At 45.3% G+C, this 20,558-nt stretch overlaps 1 protein-coding gene across 1 annotated transcript in view; it reads left to right on the top strand.

Annotated features, from left to right (window-relative positions):
- CFAP74 (cilia and flagella associated protein 74) overlaps positions 1–20,558 on the top strand; it is a 741,155-nt gene that overhangs the window by 471,507 nt on the left and 249,090 nt on the right. Inside the window, exon 22 of the mRNA XM_063943052.1 lies at positions 11,875–12,003. Coding sequence (XP_063799122.1) covers positions 11,875–12,003 — 129 coding nt within the window. The remainder of the gene's footprint in view (positions 1–11,874; positions 12,004–20,558) is intronic.

Genomic DNA, 20,558 nt, shown 5'->3' with positions numbered 1-20,558 from the left:
AAGTAGTGTTCCTGGTAGCCATTACGTCAGCCAGAAGAGTTGGAGAGCTACAGGCCCTGTGGTCAGAGGAGCCCTACCTTAATTTCCTTCCGGGTAGACTTGTTTTAAGGACTAATCCAGATTTTTTGCCTAAGGTGGTGTCAGATTTCCATTTGAATCAAGACATCGTGTTACCATCATTCTACCCACAGCCGCAGAATGAGGAGGAGAAGAGAATGCATAGTTTGGATCTAATCAGAGCAATTTCAGTGTATCTGGATAGAGTGAAAGAGTTCCGTAAGACGAAACACCTGTTTGTGTTATATTCAGGTGCAAGGAAGGGTGAGAAACCTACGAAACAGACCATCTCCAGATGGATCACAGAACTCCTGGCGTTTATTTACAAACAGAATGGTCAAGAGGTTCCGGAGCAGCTAAAGGCACACTCTACCAGGGCCATGGCAGCTTCCTGGGCTAAGAAGGCAAGGCTTTCGGCGAAGGATATATGTGCAGCAGCCACATGGTCTTCTATGCATACATTCTCCAGTCATTATGCGGTGGATGTTATGGAGGCACACTTTGGGAAACGTGTCTATGATGCAGCATTGAATTAAACAAATTATAGTTTTCAGCATTGACAAGATGTCTGTGGTATTTTTTATTGCCCTCCCTATATTGAGTGTTGGTATATCCCAAGAGTAAGGGCTGCCATGAAGTAGTGTAGGAGAAAAAAGCAAATTATACTTACCGATAATTTCATTTCTCCGAGGTACTTCATGGCAGCCTACAATATACCCTCCCTTAGTAAGTTTAAATATAGTCTGGTCACAGGAGACACTCAAAAGACTAATGGAGGAAGGGGAGGAGCAGGGCTATATACCCAAGGTGGGTGGTCCTAAAGTGTTGAGTGGATTCCCTGTCTAAGTTTAGGAATGGGATACAATCCCAAGAGTAAGGGCTGCCATGAAGTACCTCGGAGAAATGAAATTATCGGTAAGTATAATTTGCTTTTTTTTCATGACAGCCTGGACACTGAAGTATCCACCACACCTTCCTATCCTCAGAGGGAAATGGGAAAGAAGTCAATAACCTTTTAGGGGTTTGAAACTTTTTGTCAGGATTAAGCCACGCTTCTCTAAAAAACGTGTTTAATTCCTTAGAGATAGGGAATGTAGCATGAAATGTAGGTTTTATATTGAAAAACAATTCCTCATCAGGTTCTGTTTCCTTATCAGGAATATTTAGGACCTCTCTAATAGAATAAATCAGAGCTTCCACTCCCTGAGACAGAGCACTCTCTGCTTTATCCCCCTCAACTTCTCCGTCTTTCAAATCTGGCATGTCATTATCAGAGTCAGACTGGAGCACATGGGGCGGTGTGCGTTTTTGTGAAACTGGCAGGGGGGGATGGGAAGCAGGTCTGAGGTCTGCAGCGTGAACTAGAAAATCCTCCATAGATTTTTTAAACACCTGCCTTTCATGCTTGGCCATAGTCAGTTCAGAGGTGATATCAGTAATCATTCCCTTAAAGGAGTCCAGCCAGGCTGGATCCTAAGAACTGTTATCCTGAGAAGGGATACTGCACTGAGTACACAAGAGAGACCCCCCTGGGGTAGGGGAAAACTTTGTGTCTACAAATCCCCTTGGTACCAATTTCAGGTGCAGTGGAGGGTCCTTGGAGGAGCAGTACTTCCCTGCATGCAGCCTAAAGTCTGATGCAGCAAGAAATGGCGCCTAGTGCTGCTGGTCCAGCTTTCCGGGAAGCCCCGCCCCCTCAATGGAGCGCGGTGTTCCCTATCAGTTTTATACTGGCAAATGTCTCTAAAGTGTAGAGAACTGGTTAAAACCACTTTTTTTATGATAGCGCCAGTGTGGGTGCCTGCAGCGGGCAGCGCAGCCCCCGCAGCGCCGCATGCCCGCCGCACCCTTATGCTGCCAGATAAACCGGGTACCCGCTAACCGGGACCCCGGTTTAGTACACACCACTCTAGCTTCTTCAGCTCTGTTAGGGGTGGTGGTTTGCTGTTGGACTGCGCGTACACCCTGGGAGTATGCGACACAACACCTCATTAGCTATGTCCTATCAACGGGGATCCGGACCATTAACCCTTCAAGAGGTAGGACTGGTTTCCCCCTAAGTCCCACGATGCAGGCAGACTGGTGCCAACCAGTGCTGCCTGAAAATAATAAACTAATATAAAGTTTGAAGAAAACTCTCTTGAGCTCCAGAGAATGCACCCGCCTCCTTGGGCATATTTTTCTAATCTGAGTCTGCAGGAGGGGCATAGAGGGGAGGAGCCAGCACACTGAAGAATTTTTAAAGTGCCATGGCTCCAATGGACCCCATCTATACCTCATAGTACTAAGACCATCCCAGTATCCCCTACGGACTAGGAGAAAAGGAATTACCGGTAGATATCAAATTCCTATTTTATCAGCCCCATGGAAACGGTGGGAACACAGCAGATTTTGGAGAACTCTGGGAATACTCAGGAGTTACTCATAAATGTGCCCAAAAAGTGATATGTTGTAACACAGAATGGAACCATTAAGGGCAAATTCCACTGGAGAAAATATTCCCTCGGACAGTTTTGAAAATGTTGTTTAATTCTAAATTTGGCCTATTTCTCATACATCCTAGAGGATGCTGGGGACGCTTCAAGAACCATGGGGTATAGACGGAATCCGCAGGAGTCATGGGCACTTTAAGACTTTGAAAGGGGTGTGAACTGGCTCCTCCCTCTATGCCCCTCCTCCAGACTCCAGTTTAGAATCTGTGCCCAGGCAGACTGGATGCACAACTGAGGAGCTCTACTGAGTTTCTCGGAAAAGACTTTATGTTAGGTTTTTTATTTTCAGAGAGGCTGCTGTCAACGGTCTCCCTGCATCGTGGGACTTAGGGGAGAGAAGTCAGACCTACTTCTAGGGAGTTTAAAGGCTCTGCTTCTTGGCTACAGGACACCATTAGCTCCTGAGGGTTTGGAACACTAGGTACGCTCCCAGAGCCGTCACCCCCCTTGCAGAGCCAGAAGTCAGAAGACAGGTGAGTAGAAGAAGATAGAAGACTTCAGTGACGGCTTCTGAGGTACCGCACAGCGATCACGCTGCGCGCCATGCTCCCATACACAGCGGCACTGCAGGGTGCAGGGCGGGGGGGGGGTGCCCTGGTCAGCATTAGAAACCTCTTTTCAGGCTGGCAGAGTGAAATTGAAGTGCCTTGGCACTAAATTCGTACCCCCGCCAGCATTATTTGTTTTAAAAAAGAGCGGGCTGAAGCGCGTCAAGAAGCCCTCACAGCTCTCGTCAGCGCCATTTTCTCTCCAGAGCTGCAGAGACGCTGGTCCTTCCTCACCACTGCTATATACAAGTAACAGGGTGCAAAACAGGGGGACACAGCAAATTTGGTGCTAAATTAAGTGATTATAAAGCACTGCAGGGTCTGAGGCATTATATATTAAGGTTTCAGAACCAGGACAGGCGCTGGGTTGTGAGCTGGCAAACTCCCTCTGTGTTTCTCTGACAGGCTTTACTGTGGGTCTGTCCCCCTTTTGGCCCAGTGTGTCTGTGGGTGTCGGTACAGGTGTGTCGGCATGTCTGAGGCGGAGTGCTCTTCCCAGGAGGAGACTGTGTTGGGGGCAGAAACGGCTGTGGGAGTGACTCTGTCGGCACCGCCAACTCCTGACTGGGTAAATGTGTTGAATGCTTTGAATGCTAATGTGGCTCTTATTAATAAGAGATGAGATAAATCTGAGTCTCAGAACCAGGTATGGAAAAAATCTGTGGAGGATGTGTTATCACAAGTCCAGACCCCCTCGGGGTCACATAAACGTTCGTTTGCTCAGTTAGCAGACACAGATACCGACACGGACACTGACTCCAGTGTCGACTATAGTGATACCAGATTAGACCCAAAATTGGCAAAGAGCATTCAGTACATGATTGTGGCAATAAAAGACGTGTTGCATATCACCGAGGACCCTGCTGTTCCTGATACTAGAGTCTGTATGTTTAAGGGAAAGAAACCTGAGGTAACGTTTACTCCCTCTCATAAACTGAATGCCCTTTTTGAAAAAATGTGGAAAAATCCTGACAGAAAGTTTCTGATTCCCAAAAGGATTCAAATGGCGTATCCGTTACCCTCTGGGGATAGAGAGAAGTGGGAGTCACCTCCCTTTGTAGACAAGACGCTGTCACGGTTGTCTAAAAAGGTGGCTTTACAATCTCCTGACACGGCAGCCCTTAAGGATCCTGCGGATCGTAGACAGGAAAATACGCTAAAATCCATTTACGTCACCACAGGTACACTACTCAGACCAGCTATTGCATCTGTGTGGGTGAGTAGTGCTATCGAAAAGTGGGCAGATAACTTGTCATCTGATATAGATACCCTGGATAGGGATACCATCCTTTTAACGCTAGGTTATATCAGGGACGCTGCAGCCTACCTAAAGGAAGCGTCGAGAGATATTGGCCTTTTGGGATCAAGGGCAAATGCCATGGCAGTCTCAGCTAGGAGAGCATTGTGGATTCATCAATGGAATGCTGATGCTGACTCTAAGACAGCTATGGAGACTCTACCGTATATAGGTGGTGTGTTGTTTGGTGAAGGTCTCGCGGAGTTGGTATCTACGGCTACCGCGGGTAAGTCGTCATTTTTGCCTTATGTTCCTCCACAACAAAAGAAAGCTCACCACTTGCAGATGCAGTCCTTTCGACCAAATAAATACAAAAATGGCCGAGGTTATTCCTTCCTTGCTAATAGAGGAAGAGGAAAAGGTAAAAGATCTCCGGCCGTGGCAGGTTCTCAGGAGCAGAAGTCCTTCCCGGCTTCTGCCAAATCCACCGCATGACGCTGGGGCTCCTCTGTGGGAGTCCGCACCGGAGGGGGCACGTCTCAAGCTTTTCAGTCATTTCTGGGCTCGTTCGGCCCTAGACCCGTGGATTCTAGAAATAGTGTCCCAGGTGTACAAACTGGAGTTTCAAGACTTACCCCCTCGACGTTTTTTCAAATCAGCGTTACCAGCTTCTCTTCCGAACAGGGAGGTAGTAAGCGATGCAATACAAAAGTTGTGTCGGAATCAAGTCATTGTCAGGGTTCCCCCGTCACAACAGGGAGAAGGCTTTTATTCAAGCCTGTTTGTGGTCCCGAAGCCGGACGGCTCGGTCAGAACAATTCTGAACCTAAAATCCCTCAATATTTACCTAAGAAAATTCAAATTCAAGATGGAATCTCTCCGAGCAGTGATCTCCAATCTCGAGGAAGGGGATTTCATGGTGTCGGTCGACATAAAGGATGCCTACTAACACATCCCCATATATCCTCCGCATCAGGCTTACCTGCGGTTTGCTACTCAGGATTGTCATTACCAATTTCAGACGCTGCCGTTTGGTCTATCCACGGCCCCGAGGATTTTCACCAAGGTAATGGCGGAAATGATGGTTCTCCTTCGCAGGCAAGGAGTCACAATTATCCCTTACCTGGACGATCTCCTCGTAAAGGCGAGATCCAAAGACAAGCTGGAGCAGAACATTGCGCTCTCCCTGACAGTTCTGCAACAACATGGTTGGCTCCTAAACCTGCCGAAGTCACAGTTGAATCCGACGAAGCGGCTGTTGTTTTTGGGAATGATTCTGGACACGGAATTACAGAGAGTTTTTCTTCCAGAAGAGAAGGCTCTGGAAATTCAGAGTTTGGTCAAACAAATTCTGAAACCAGCGAGAGTATCAATTCATCAATGCATTCGGTTTCTGGGGAAGATGGTGGCGGCCTACGAGGCCATTCAATTTGGCAGATTCCATGCCAGGGTGTTTCAGTGGGACCTGTTGGACAAGTGGTCCGGATCCCATCTGCATATTCACCGGAAAATAATCCTATCCTCCAAGACCAGAATCTCACTCCTGTGGTGGCTGCATAGCTCTCACCTACTAGAGGGACGCAGGTTCGCGATCTAGGACTGTATCCTAGTAACCACGGATGCGAGTCTCCGAGGCTGGGGAGCAGTCACACAGGGGGAAACCTTCCACGGAAAATGGTCAAGCCAGGAAGTTTGTCTACACATAAACGTTCTGGAGTTAAGGGCCATTTACAACGGCCTTCTTCAAGTGGAACATCTTCTTCGCAACCGGCCCGTCCTAATACAATCGGACAATATAACAGCAGTAGCGCACATAAACCGCCAGGGCGGAACAAAGAGCAGGGCGGCAATGGCAGAGGCCACAAAAGTTCCCCGCTGGGTGGAAAGACATACAAGCGCTCTGTCAGTGATCCTCATTCCAGGAGTGGACAACTGGGAAGCAGACTTCCTCAGCAGACACGATCTCCATCCAGGAGAGTGGGGTCTTCATCAAGAGGTTTTCACAGAAGTGACGAGTATTTGGGGAATTCCTCAAATAGACAGGATGGTGTCTCGCCTCAACAAGAAACTTCAGAGATATTGTTCCAGGTTGAGGGGCCCTCAAGCAATAGCGGTGGACGCGCTGGTAACACCATGGGTGTTTCAGTCGGTGTACGTGTTTCCTCCGCTGCCACTCATTCCAAAGGTGCTAAAGATCATAAGAAGAACAAAGGTTCAGGTGATCCTCATTGCTCCGGACTGGCCAAGAAGGGCTTGGTATTCAGGTCTTCAGGAATTACTCATAAGAGATCCCTGGCCTCTTCCTCTACGAGAGGATCTGTTACAGCAGGGTCCGTGCGTGTACCACGACTAACCGCGGCTAAGTTTGACGGCCTGGCGTTTGAGTGCCGGATCCTAGCCCGAAAGGGTATTCCCAGTGAAGTTACTCCCACACTTCTTCAGACCAGAAAAGGAGTAACATCTAAACATTATCACCATATTTGGAGAAAATATGTGTCTTGGTGTGAATCCAAGAAGGCTCCTACGGAAGAATTTCAGCTAGGGCGTTTTCAACATTTTCTGCAAGCAGGTGTGGATCAATTAAAGTAAAAATTTCGGCCTTATCGGTTTTCTTTCAGAAACAATTGGCCTCCTTTCCAGAAGTTCAGACTTTCGTGAAAGGAGTTTTGCACATCCAACCTCCATTTGTGCCCCCAGTGGCACCTTGGGATCTTAACGTGGTGTTGCATTTTCTTCAATCACATTGGTTTGAACCTTTACAGAAAGTGGAGTTGAAATTTCTCACTTGGAAAGTGGTCATGCTATTGGCCTTAGCATCCGCAAGGCAGGTGTCTGAGTTACCGGCTTTGTCTCACAAGAGTCCTTATTTAATCTTCCATGAGGATAGAGCAGAGTTGAGGACTCGTCAACAATTTCTGCCGAAGGTGGTTTCATCGTTCCACATGAACCAGCCTATTGTGGTACCAGTGGCTACTGACGCCTTCGAGGAGTCAAAATCTATCGATGTTGTCAGGGCCTTGAAGATTTATGTCGTCAGAACGGCTCCACTTAGGAAAACGGAAGCTCTGTTTATCCTGTATGCTGCCAACAAGATTGGAACGCCTGCTTCAAAGCAGACTATTGCGCGCTGGATCTGCAATACGATTCAGCATGCTCATTCTACGGCTGGATTGCCTTTACCGAAATCAGTGAAGGCCCACTCTACCAAGAAAGTGGGCTCATCCTGGGCGGCTGCCCGCGGAGTCTCGGCATTACAACTCTGTCGAGCAGCTACTTGGTCGGGTTCAAACACTTTTGCGAAATTTTAAAAGTTTGATACCTTGGCTGATGAGGACCTCATGTTTGGTCAATCGGTGCTGCAGAGTCATCCGCACTCCCCCGCCCGTTCTAGAGCTTTGGTATAAACCCCATGGTTCTTTAAGCGTCCCCAGCATCCTCTAGGACGTATGAGAAAATAGGATTTTAATACCTACCAGTAAATCCTTTTCTCTTAGTCCGTAGAGGATGCTGGGCGCCCGTCCCAGTGCGGACTCTATTTGCAGTTATTAGTTATGTTTACACACGGGTTGTGTTACGTTATGGTCAGCCTGTTGCTAACGTTGTTCATGCCGTTGACTGGTTTTCTGTTAAATGCCATGTTGTACGGCGTGTTTGAGGTGTGAGCTGGTATATGTCCCACCTTAGTTAACAATAAATCCTTTCCTCGAAATGTCGGCGTGTTTGAGGTGTGAGCTGGTATATGTCCCACCTTAGTTAACAATAAATCCTTTCCTCGAAATGTCCGTCTCCCTGGGCACAGTTCCTATAACTGGTGTCTGGAGGAGGGGCATAGAGGGAGGAGCCAGTTCACACCCCTTTCAAAGTCTTAAAGTGCCCATGTCTCCTGCGGATCCCGTCTATACCCCATGGTTCTTGAAGCATCCCTAGAATCCTCTACGGACTAAGAGAAAAGGATTTACCAGTAGGTATTAAAATCCTATTTTCTACAACTGATTTTTTTTCTTATACTTTCTATTAGTACACACAGACTCTACCTGCTCAAAGTAACTATAGCATTTTATTTTTTATTTTCCCTTTGTGCTTATGAAGTATAAATATGTAAAAAAAAAAAAATTGTTATAAAGGTTTTCATATATTCGTGGTGCCAGTAAGTCACTTGTAAAGCTCACCTACTGAGTTGTTTTTTTTTCTCCAACCATATCCCTACTGACAGTCCAAGGTATAATAATTGAGAGCAGATGTCGGTTTTGTGGAAATACCATGCAAGTCTTGCACTGCACATGCTCTAGAACTAAGCAAACATAATTACACCACTCGTATGCATCTCCACTTGCAACTGAATGGGTGTAACTAATACCTCTTTCACACTGCCAATGCCGGATCCCACCCGGGAATTGGAAGTGGGTACTTCCCGGATGGGATCCGGCATTGGCAGCTGCTGCTGGCTTCCCCGACCCAGCAATAAGCCGGGAGGGTTGCCATAGCAGCGGGGGGGCGGAGGTGGAGGCGGCGCTGGGAGATGAGCTCATCTCCACGCCGCTTCTCCCTATCTAGTAAACGGGTCCTGGGTCGCGTCGACCCGGGAGCCCATTTACGCAGCCACTGACCCGATATTCAACCCGGGTATAACACTGCTTTATACCCGGGTTGAATTGCCGGGTCAGGCGACCCACGATTTCGGCAATGCCCCTTTCACACCGCACGCCGACGGGTTATTTGTGCGGTTTGAAAGGGGTATAAGATAAAAGGGGCATTTGCAGTTAGGTTAAGTTCAGAGAGGGCATGTCAACAAAATAGCTTTCTTTGCAGAGTTGTGCGTACATGTTATTATATCTGTTTTCAGATGGGTCATTACTAACAGGGATAGGACTGGTGCAAGTGTGTACTGATAATAAAGGCTATCAATCCAAGTACACGGATTGGGATGGTCTGGCCACCAGGTCCATAACAAGGTTTGTGAGGTCGGCACCATTGCAACCTAATGAACCGCTGGAGAGCTGTCTGACGTGTCCTTGGTGCGCTCAGCTTCTTCCTGGTCTCGAGATATTATCGCCTTGCTATGGCCATGCTTAGAACTTTGCTTATTGGAAAAACCTGCCTTTAGGGCCGATTCAGCATGGTTAGCAATTGTGCTGAAATTGCTATTAGGCAATTTCAGCACGTGCGCATGAGCGCATGTTGGTGCACTCATATGCAAGGTCTTGAACTGCGAATGCGGTCTAAGTCCTGACGGAGGGTGGGGAAAGGGTGACGGGGCATTGATGCCATGTTTTGTGGGAACACGTTTGGGGGTGCGGTCCGGACAATGCAGGCGTGCATGGGCCGTTTGCGGGGCGGCCATTGTGGCTGCGTGACATCACATGCAGCTGCTGCGACCCAAAACATTATGACTGTGAAGGCAGGGGACAACCCATGCTGAATTAGGCCTTTAGTTCCATGCACAAAGTGAGAGAGCAGTTACAGGCGACTTGCGTTCAACTCAGCATGTGTTATTTTATGTTGTGCACTAGGAAAGACGTGCACAAAATATAAAGTACGCTGCAGCAATTTAGGTGATTACACTAAGGTTTTAAATGACTAACACTGCGTTGTTACTATTGTATTATGCATAAAGCTCCTTCTTGACTTTCATATTTGGGGATATAAGGTTAATACCACCTATAAACATCTTCATCTAAATTGGCGAAAGAGAAAGTTGAAGAGACAGAATGTTTTACTAAACAATATCCTTACATTTTTTTCCATATTTACATTTTGCACAGTTTGTCTGAAGAGGCAGCAGCAGCATAATGCTTTAAACCCGTTGAGGAAAATAATATACCACATAAACTGTAAACGTTCCAAAAACATGCACAATGAAAGAACTCAATTACATTTGTCATATTATACATACTGAGCAACTGTTCTCTATACACATTAATGCAGCTGTTTTGTGAGCTGAACCAATAGACAGGCAAATGCAACCTTTTAATCAACCGGGGCCTTATGAATATTTTGCCTTTTTAAATTATGGTTAGGAAGCAGCTCAGTGATGTTATTGGTTCGTAATGAGCTCATTGCTTCGTCATCACTTATTTGTGTGACTCCATATATTCCACAGCATTGGACAGTTGGCATACAAATGCATGAGTAGAAATTAAAATAACAAGACATGATTCAGATGCAAGTATGAGGTGCTCAGGTATAATAATAACAAGTAGCACGCAACAAGTACACGTTCCATATTAACACAATAACACTCACTTAAAATTGTATCATAAAACAGAATAGGTACATGCAGGGTTGACAATGAGGGCGAGACATGGCAGTGAAAGGCCGTGTTTGTGTGAGCTAGCAATCTAAAAGAATGGTGCAGGGCAGACTGTTGGAGCAACAGAAGGTAGAATCTAGACTGCAAGAGGAAATGGAGGTAGGAACAATATTTGATTTTATGGCATGAGGTACAGTAAGATGAGAGCATATTTATGGTGTTGAGAAAGACCAGTTCAAGAGGTGAGATAGATGTAGGCAAGCATAATGGGAAAGATAGTGAAGAAGTTGGGATAAGGGGACCGATTGAGTGAGAGGTGGAGGTAAGGAGAGTGACGGTCTAGTGACAGAACAGAAGTAATTGAGGGTGGCGTTTTGAGTAGAGGAGAGGAGAGGGTGGGTGGTGGGAAGTGGGTGAGGATGCTACATATAGTGTCTTTTGCCTTTAAAGTAAGATTAATAAGACCTTTTTGGAAGAGGGGACAGATGGTGGTGGAGAGGATATTGGCTAGTGGTGGCAGATTAGGGGTTTGTAGTATATTTATTTGGCAAGAGAAAGTGCAGTGTAATGGGGTGATAGGTTAAGTTTAAAGTAGAGTGCCTGAGTGAATTTCTTCCATTGTCTGTCAGCAGAAAGGGAGCTCTTTTATAGTTCACCCTACATTATTTCGGCCTATGCTGTTTGTAGGTAACAAGCTTTTCATATACACGGCAATAACTGTACAGCTCTCTGCGTGTAAATGCATGTCCTTGAAATGTTTTAACATTATTGAATTGAGTAGGATTTAGTAGAGACTTATAACTGTGGGCTTCGTTCAGATGTGGATGGAAATGTGAACTGCGCCGGACCTGGTACTTTGTGCATGCGCAGGACCTGTTCTTTACATGTGAGAACGGGTCCTGCGACCCAGGACGCAGTCATTGATTGACAGTCTGATGCCAATTGGGGGTGAGGAGAAGGTGGCGTCGGCCTCTGTTTCTTTAAACGGAGGGGGAGGGAAGAGGCCAGTATCTTCGTGGTTGCACAGAGATTTCATGGCCTCTGTGACTGACGGCTTGCGTGGATTATGTGTGCCGCAAGCCGCCCATTGCTGAGTCGGTGATCCCATGCAGCGTTCTAGGATGCAGCTGGAGACGTTTGCTTGTAATAGACGCCTCCTTCTACATTAATTCACAGCACTATCACTTCCAAGGAAGACTCAGTGATAGCACATCCAACCACATCTGAATTATGCCCTGCATTACTTACCCTCAGCACTGAGCGTTTACTGACATCCTTTCTCTGTTGCAGAGCAACAACCGCTCTTCGTTTAAAGTTTGAGGTCTGCAAAGAACTTAGGAACCACATGGAACTGCTACCGAAGACTGGTTTCATTCAGGCTCAGTCTTCCTTCAGTGTTCAACTCAAGTTCATACCCAGGTGAGTGCTTAGTTGCATTTAATAATGCATTGCAAATCATTTACTAATTTAATTTACCTATAGAGCAGGCTGCTGCAGCAATGAGGCACACACACGACAGAGACAGAACAGTGACTGATTAGTGCAGACGGTTCGCACCCTAGTAGTGACGGTATCTGAATGATAGGTCGACATTATAAAGATTGACAGTTAACAGGTCGTCCCAAAATGGTCAGCATGCATTAGATCGACAGGTTCAAAAGGCCGATGTGACAATGGTTGACACACATATGGTCGACACATGCTGTTTTTTTTTTTTTCATCTTTAATTTTTTCCATTTTTTCATACTTTACCATCGACGTGGACTATGAATGGGAATAGTAACCTTGCCAGAAGCGTGGAGAGGGGACGTGGTTTTTAGTAGGGTAAAAGGGAAAAAAAAACACACAATCACAAAAAAAACCTGCCTTGACCTTGTTAGCGTCTACCATTTCCATGTCGATCTTTTGACCCTGTCTATCCTTTTTGAACATGTCAACCATTTGGGGTGGACCTATTAACTGTAGACCTTTTTTATGTAGATCTATTGAATCACGCCCAGTAGTGACCTCTATATATGTGTGTAATGTGTGTAGTGTGATTTATGGTGCAAATATGTCCCCTCACGAACAAGGGGGCGGGGGGGGGGGGGAGTTACATATATATGTGCCATTCATCAGGGGCAGCACTGATTTAAAAAAAAAAAAAAACGCTGAGTTCTCCCTGCTGTCATGATCCCGACAGTGGGATCCTGTCCGCCAGTATGCCCGCAGCAGGGCGAGCGCTAGGAATGTTATATTCTCCCTCTATGGGTTTCGTACCTGTGTCGCCGGGATTCCGGCTGCGACATTTCGCCGCCTGTCGGGATTCTGGCGTCTGCTTTGTGACCGCCGGGATCCCAACTGGCGGTATTTTGATTGCCTCCCATGCAGGCTTGTTTTATCTGGAAACGTGTGTGATCCATCCCCATCAGGTATCACTACAGTGTAACAGGAGCCATCGTCATAGTTTTCTATGGGGACGGTATGTAACAAGCTCTGAAAAGCTTAAGCTGGGTACACACTAGACAATATGTTGTCCAATCTGGCTGATCGGACCGACATATCGGGTGCATCGTCTTGTGTGTACCCACTATGTTGCTGATGACGCTAGCTAGGGCCATGCTGCCAAATGCACCATGGCCGCCGCCATCGCTCCATAAAAGCTGGCATCGGGTCCCATGTCGCTGGGTACATACATTGGGCCAGATGTATTAAGCCTGGAGAAGGGATAAAGCGGTGATAAGTGCAAGATGATAACACACCAGCCATTACGGTCATTTTTCAAATCCGTAATGATTGGCTGGTGCGTTATCACCTTGCGCATATTACTGCTTTATCACTTCTTTATACCTTTTCGGGTTAATACATCTGCCTCATTGTGGCATGTGTATCCAGCTTTAGCTGTTTGAGCTTGGTTGCGTTATCTACAACCATCTTCAGATGGCATTAGCCCCCTATACTCAATACAGCAGACCTGCTGGGGAGGAAACTTGCAAATGGTATGCAGAGCCAGTGGTGGAACTAGCGGCGGTATATTGCACTGATGCTCACCGCCATGAAGTGTCCCACAGCCAGCTGCATTATAGTGAGTGATATGATTTATTGTAATGCAGCTGTGCCGCTGACCATGACAAGTATTGCCTGGGGTGATGGAGGGAGGTGAGGGAGCAGCAGCGGTGTTGTTATCTGTTTAGTGAAGGGTGATGAGCTTAATCATCACCTTTCGAGTCATCAGCGCCGCCGCTGCAGTCATCTCTCTAATAAGGGCCAACGCACACCAAATGCTGGGAGTTGGAGGAGGGAGGAGAGACACTCTCCTCTGTGTGTTTTCAGTGTGGAAGCCACAGGCATGAGCAGCTGCACAGTGAAGAGCCTTACGGCCCGAGTCAGCATAGTACTTGAAAGTGAAAGGTATGAGGTGAAACTAAAGATCTAAATGTAAATCCCGGTCGGTCACATGTATTTATATGTATGTATGTGTATAGCTAGATATCTAGATATATATATATATATATATATATAGAGAGAGAGAGAGAGAGAGAGAAATATGGGCCCTCATTCCGAGTTGTTCGCTCGGTATTTTTCATCGCATCGCAGTGAAAATCCGCTTAGTACGCATGCGCAATGTTCGCACTGCGACTGCGCCAAGTAACTTTACTATGAAGATAGTATTTTTACTCACGGCTTTTTCTTCGCTCCGGCGATCGTAATGTGATTGACAGGAAATGGGTGTTACTGGGCGGAAACACGGCGTTTCAGGGGCGTGTGGCTGAAAACGCTACCGTTTCCGGAAAAAACGCAGGAGTGGCCGGGGAAACGGTGGGAGTGCCTGGGCGAACGCTGGGTGTGTTTGTGACGTCAACCAGGAACGACAAGCACTGAAATGATCGCACAGGCAGAGTAAGTCTGGAGCTACTCTGAAACTGCTAAGTAGTTAGTAATCGCAATATTGCGAATACATCGGTCGCAATTTTAAGAAGCTAAGATTCACTCCCAGTAGGCGGCGGCTTAGCGTGTGTAACTCTGCTAAATTCGCCTTGCGACCGATCAACTCGGAATGAGGGCCCTGGATAGATGTTGATTGAGTGACATAGTGTTACACATGTAGGGGTATATTTACTAAGAGTCTATTTTGGTTGATTTTGGATCAATTTTGTGTTTCAGACTAAATCCCACATTTACTAACACATGATTTTTGACATAATTTAAAGAAAAATGTAAAAAATCATCTGTTAGTAAATATGGGATTTAGACCCTGACATACATCAGCCAAACACTGACCCAGATCGATTTTTTAGTAAATATACCCCTAAATAAACTAACAGATGATTTTTGACTTTCTTTTTTAAAAGGATGTCAAGAAACATCTGTTAGTAAATGTGTGATTTACTGTAGACCCTGAAACACAGAATCGATCAAAAAATCGACCCACCATCGACGAAAAATCGAGCAACATCGACCTAAATTGACTTTTAATAAATATACCCCTTAGTGCTTTGATGCCCCTATGGCGCCCTCACATGGAGTGACAGACTCCGACTGAAATGAGAAGAAACCATCAGCTTCATATATGTAAGGCTGCTTGCTGTAGCACCTCTAGGTCAGTGTTTCATTAGAAGTGTGGTGCTTGGTAATGATGTCACAGCCAAGCACCACGCTTAAAGTCCCAGGAGGAGAGATTGCTACCCTAATTTCCCATTTGCTAGGTAAGCTGTGTGGGAGCAATATGCAGAGATGGGTCAGGTGTTTCAGCTTTCGGGAGCAGATCAGTTACCATACTGAGACTGCTAAGGTTTAAAAAGTTGCCATTCCAGGGGTCTCAAAGAGGTCAGGAAGAGTTCCAGTGGTGATACAGACTGTCCACTTCAGGGAGGCCTGTGATAACTGGTTAGCTGGATCTTGTCCTTTTCAGGGCTGGATTAAGGCTGGTGGGGGGCCCGGGGCAACAAAGTAAAAGAGATGGAAAACTCGGAGCACCCCTAACAACCCCCTCCCCCTCCCTGTGTACTATTAAAAAACACACACAGAGAGCCCGGGTGACAGCGCAGGGGCACATGCGCGCAGCGCAGTCAGGCCACTCTCACCATGCATCGGACATTCCCCACCTCCAGCTCTTGCTCCTCACTCTGCTCTAAAAGCCGCTGGAAGGACACAGGGTTTTCCGCCATCATGGCAACTGGCATCTTCACCTCGGTGCCCAGGGTCTCGTCCTGCACCAACACAGCTCTTCCGTTCCGGGTCAGATGGGGGCGCGCATCAGAAGCGTCTCTCGCAAATTGGCTGGTGCAGAACAAGACCTGATTGGCAGGTGGTAAACTCACACGACGCAGCATGAACTGCCTGTTTGCGCAGCACCTGCAGATTGGGCCAGTGTCTCCCAGGATTTTAGCTCCCTTTCCCACGAGACTCACTATAGATGGAGGAGCTCCTCCACGGCCACTTTTAATCAAGAGCTGGAGGACTTTTCCAATTGACACAGCAGTGTGTGGGGGGTCCTAATATGTTGGGCCCTGGGATACCGCTCCTAATGCCCCTTCCTTATTCTGGCTCTGCTCCTTTTGTGTGGATCCAGTTTGTTAAATTATAATTAAAAACACACTAGAGTAAGTGCTCCCACACCGTCCCTTCCTTCACCTTCAGTATCTTCACATTTTCTTGACACAGCTATGCAAATAATACCACCTACAGGGTTGAGGAGCCACGGGATCCGGTCTCTAGGTCGACAGTAACTAGGTCGACACCATCTAGGTCGACCACTATTGGTCGACAGTAACTAGGTCGACAGGGCCTCTAGGTCGACAGGTCAAAAGACCGACATGAGGTTTTCACGATTTTTTTCCTTTTTTTAACCTTTTCATACTTAACGATCCAAGTGGACTACGATTGGAACGGTAATCTGTGGTGAGCGAAGCGAGCCATGCGAGGGGACACAGTGCACTAATTGGGGTTCATAGTCACTCTACGAAGAAAATAACACCAAAAAAACATAAACTCATGTCGATCTTTTGACCTGTTGAACTAGACCCTGTCGACCTAGAGACCCTGTCGACCAATAGTGGTCAACCTAGACCCTGTTTGCCTAGTTACTATCTACCTTCCATACCACATCTAGGAGCCACTGCTTTTCCATCTTATTACAATTCTTTTAGTTTAATCAGTTTAAAATATAGTTCTCACAATACATTTTATTCATCAGGAATGAGTTGGACAGTTCTCCATTAAGCCACTTGAGAAATCATCTAGATTTATGTGACACAACTTATTTGATATAGCCTGAAAACTTACTTCTGCTTACACATTGCACTTTTGTCTATTTTTACATGATCTGTGTTCTTGCGGTTTCCTTACTCTGCAGTTCTTAATGCCAATTTACAAAGAGAACGTATTGTTATTTAGGGACCAGTGTTCATTTCAGCAGACTTGATGCTTCTGAGAAATACTGATTCTATACATTACTTTCTTATCTTGGTTTTGCTGATCTCTCCTTCCCATGTCCAAGTCCAACTTTTTATTTGAAAGACTAATTTGAAAGCTTCACATATTGAGAAATTTATTGTGACCCAGAGTGTTGTGGCGCTGGGGCTTATGCGAGTAATACTGAGCAGTAAGTAATAGCTCTGCAGCTTCCTAGACCTGTTTGTTAGTGTCTTTTTCTAAAATGCTAGATACTCAGAAAATAAGAACGTTTATAGCACAGGTTCTCAAACTCGGTCCTCAGGACCCCACACGGTGCAAGTTTTGCAGGTCTCCTCACAAAATCACAAGTGAAATAATTAGCTCCACCTGTGGACCTTTTAAAATGTGTCAGTGAGTAATTAATACACCTGCGCACTTGCTGGGTTACCTGCAAAACATGCACTGTGTGGGGTCCTGAGGACCGAGTTTGAGAACCACTGGTTTATAGCTTTGTTGTCGGTTTCAGGGCTTGGTTCCTATCTTGTGTGATTAACAACACAGTGCACTAATTTACATTGCAACCTGTCTTCGGCAATACTTTGCAAATGACATGCTACAGTAGCTGATGTTTGGTGCAATTAACAGGGATACATCATGTCAAAATACTGTACAGTATATGTGTTTTAAGGCAATTATGTTACTTACTGTTGTGCTTTACTTTTCTATTTTTTCCTGTCACAATAAATTATGGTAGATGTTATGATTCAATGGTACATGAAAATAAATATTTATGATGTACAGAATACCTGCTGTTTGTTTCAGAAAATATTTGCTTTGTAATTTATCTTTTTCCTTTTAAGTCTGATCCTGTAGTGTTGGCATTTCCTGCCTAATAGCAGTATATAAAATATGCAAATAACATTTAGCAAGATTCTAGATGTTTAAAAAGTAGGTACTATGACCCCCTGCCAACATATATTTATTTCTGCTTTAAACACAGCCATACTGTATGTATGTATGTATGTATTTATTTATTTAGTTTAAGAAATATTTGTAGGTTTATGAGTGTATACTAGCTGTTCTACCTGTTCTTTGCACGGGAGCTTCAGATTTTTACAGTTGTAAATATAAATGAGTGTTAAAAATTTGGTAAATCTATAGAGATGTAAATTTGAGATGTGTTAATGTAAGTAAAGTCTTTAAATTGTACACACTGAAGGTGAAATCCAAATTTTGATCCGATTGTCCGTTTGGGCATTATCATTCGCACAATGCCAGCCACATATCGGTAATGATGTGATTATGTCAACCCCCTTTTTCATCCCCTTAGGGGAGGTTTATTAAAATTCTAATTACGTAGTTTTCCTATTTCCCACATGCAGAATACCTGTGTTACATTTCATCTTGCTAACATATCAGGAAGTAAGAGAATTAGTGATCAGTCAGTCAGTCAGTGAGTGAGGGCTTTTGTATTTTTGCAGTTTATTAAATTCTACACACTAGAGGTGCAAATCAAATTTTGATCCGATTGTCCGTTTGGGCGTTATCATTCACGCAACGCAAGCCATACATCGGTAATGATGTCATTATGTCAACACTTTTTTTATCCACTTAGGGAACGTTTTTTTAAATTCTAATTATGTAGCTTTCCTATTTCCCACCTGCAGAATACCTATGTTACATTTCATCTTCCTAACATATCGGGAAGTAAGAGAATTAGTGATGAGTCAGGGAGTGAGTGAGGGATTTCCAATATATGGGATCCGGTCCTCAGGTTGACTGCACTTAGGTCGACATTCATTAGGTCAACCACTATTGGTCGACATGGAAAAAGGTCGACATGAGTTTTTCACAATTGTTTTTCTTTTTTTAAACTTTTCATACTTTACGGTCCATGTGGACAACGATTGGGAATAGTAATCTTGCCCGAAGCATGTCGAGCGAAGTGATCCATGCGAGGGGACACGGTGCACTAATTGGGGTTCATTGTCACTTTATGAAGAAAACGACACCAATAAAATCTCATGTCGACCTTTTTCCATGTTGGCTTAACAACCATGTCGACCTGTTTCAGTTGTCGACCTAGTCACTGTCGACCTGATGACTGTTGACCTAGATAACGTTGACCCTATGATCCACGTCCTGCATTTGTGTATGTATATCTATATATCTATATATCTATATATCTATATATATATATATATATATATATATATATATATATATATATACACTGCTCAAAAAAATAAAGGGAACACTAAAATAACACATTCTGGATCTGAATGAATGAAATATTCTTATTAACTACTTTGTTCTTTACATAGTTGAATGTGCTGACAACAAAATCACACAAAAATGATCAATGGAAATCAAATTTATTAACCCATGGAGGTCTGGATTTGGAGTCGCACTCAAAATTAAAGTGGAAAAACACACTACAGGCTGATCCAACTTTGATGTAATGTCCTTAAAACAGGTCAAAATGAGGCTCAGTAGTGTGTGTGGCCTCCACGTGCCTGTATGACCTCCCTACAACCCACACAAGTGGCTCAGGTAGTGCAGCTCATCCAGGATGGCACATCAATGCGAGCTATGGCAAGAAGGTTTGCGGTGTCTGTCAGCGTAGTGTCCAGAGCATGGAGGCACTACCAGGAGACAGGCCAGTACATCAGGAGACGTGGAGGAGGCCGTAGGAGGGCAACAACCCAGCAGCAGGACCGCTACCTCCGCCTTTGTGCAAGGAGGAACAGCAGGAGCACTGCCAGAGCCCTGCAAAATGTCCTCCAGCAAGCCACAAATGTGCATGTGTCTACTCAAACGATCAGAAGCAGACTCCATGAGGGTGGTATGAAGGCCCGACGTCCACAGGTGGGGGTTGTGCTTACAGCCCAACACCGTGCAGGACATTTGGCATTTGCCAGAGAACACCAAGATTGGCAAATTCGCCACTGGCACCCTGTGCTCTTCACAGATGAAAGCAGGTTCTCACTGAGCACATGTGACAGACGTGACAGAGTCTGGAGACGCCAAGGAGAACGTTCTGCTTCCTGCAACATACACACACACACACACACACACACACACAAAAAAGAAAACCTTTACCACGCGCTTCAGAAGACAGCAGCACCTCACAGTAGAACCCCTGTTAGTGGGAGCAGCGAAAAATTTGAAAAAATGGAAACCAGAGGGCGCTGAAGATGTCACAAGCAATTGTCCAAAATCGAGTTCATAAATAGTTATGGCAGAAGAATATACAATTGTTCAATGACGTATTCTTATAGGACTTCATTGGAACCCCAGTCCGGGATGATGAGTTTTAGGTTATGCTCAACCAAATGTTTCTCCTGCAAAGATACCCTCACACCAAAAAATATAACATCCAAGAACGTGGCCAAAGGCCTCAGATTAATAAAACATTTTGATGTTTATTTGAACATCCAGTATAAAATATACAATAATAATGAACACCTTGTATTGAATGTAAAGTTCATTATCTCCTATATAATTGCCTAGACCTGTCACTCTGTGACTGTGTGGATAACGCTGGGAGTGGCTAGGAGCTCTCATTGGGTTAGCAGCAGGTCTATCACACCCAGTCC

The sequence above is a fragment of the Pseudophryne corroboree genome, chromosome 10 (assembly GCF_028390025.1).
Source record: "Pseudophryne corroboree isolate aPseCor3 chromosome 10, aPseCor3.hap2, whole genome shotgun sequence".
Lineage (NCBI taxonomy): Eukaryota > Metazoa > Chordata > Amphibia > Anura > Myobatrachidae > Pseudophryne > Pseudophryne corroboree.
This window is presented reverse-complemented; position numbering and strand designations above follow the sequence as displayed.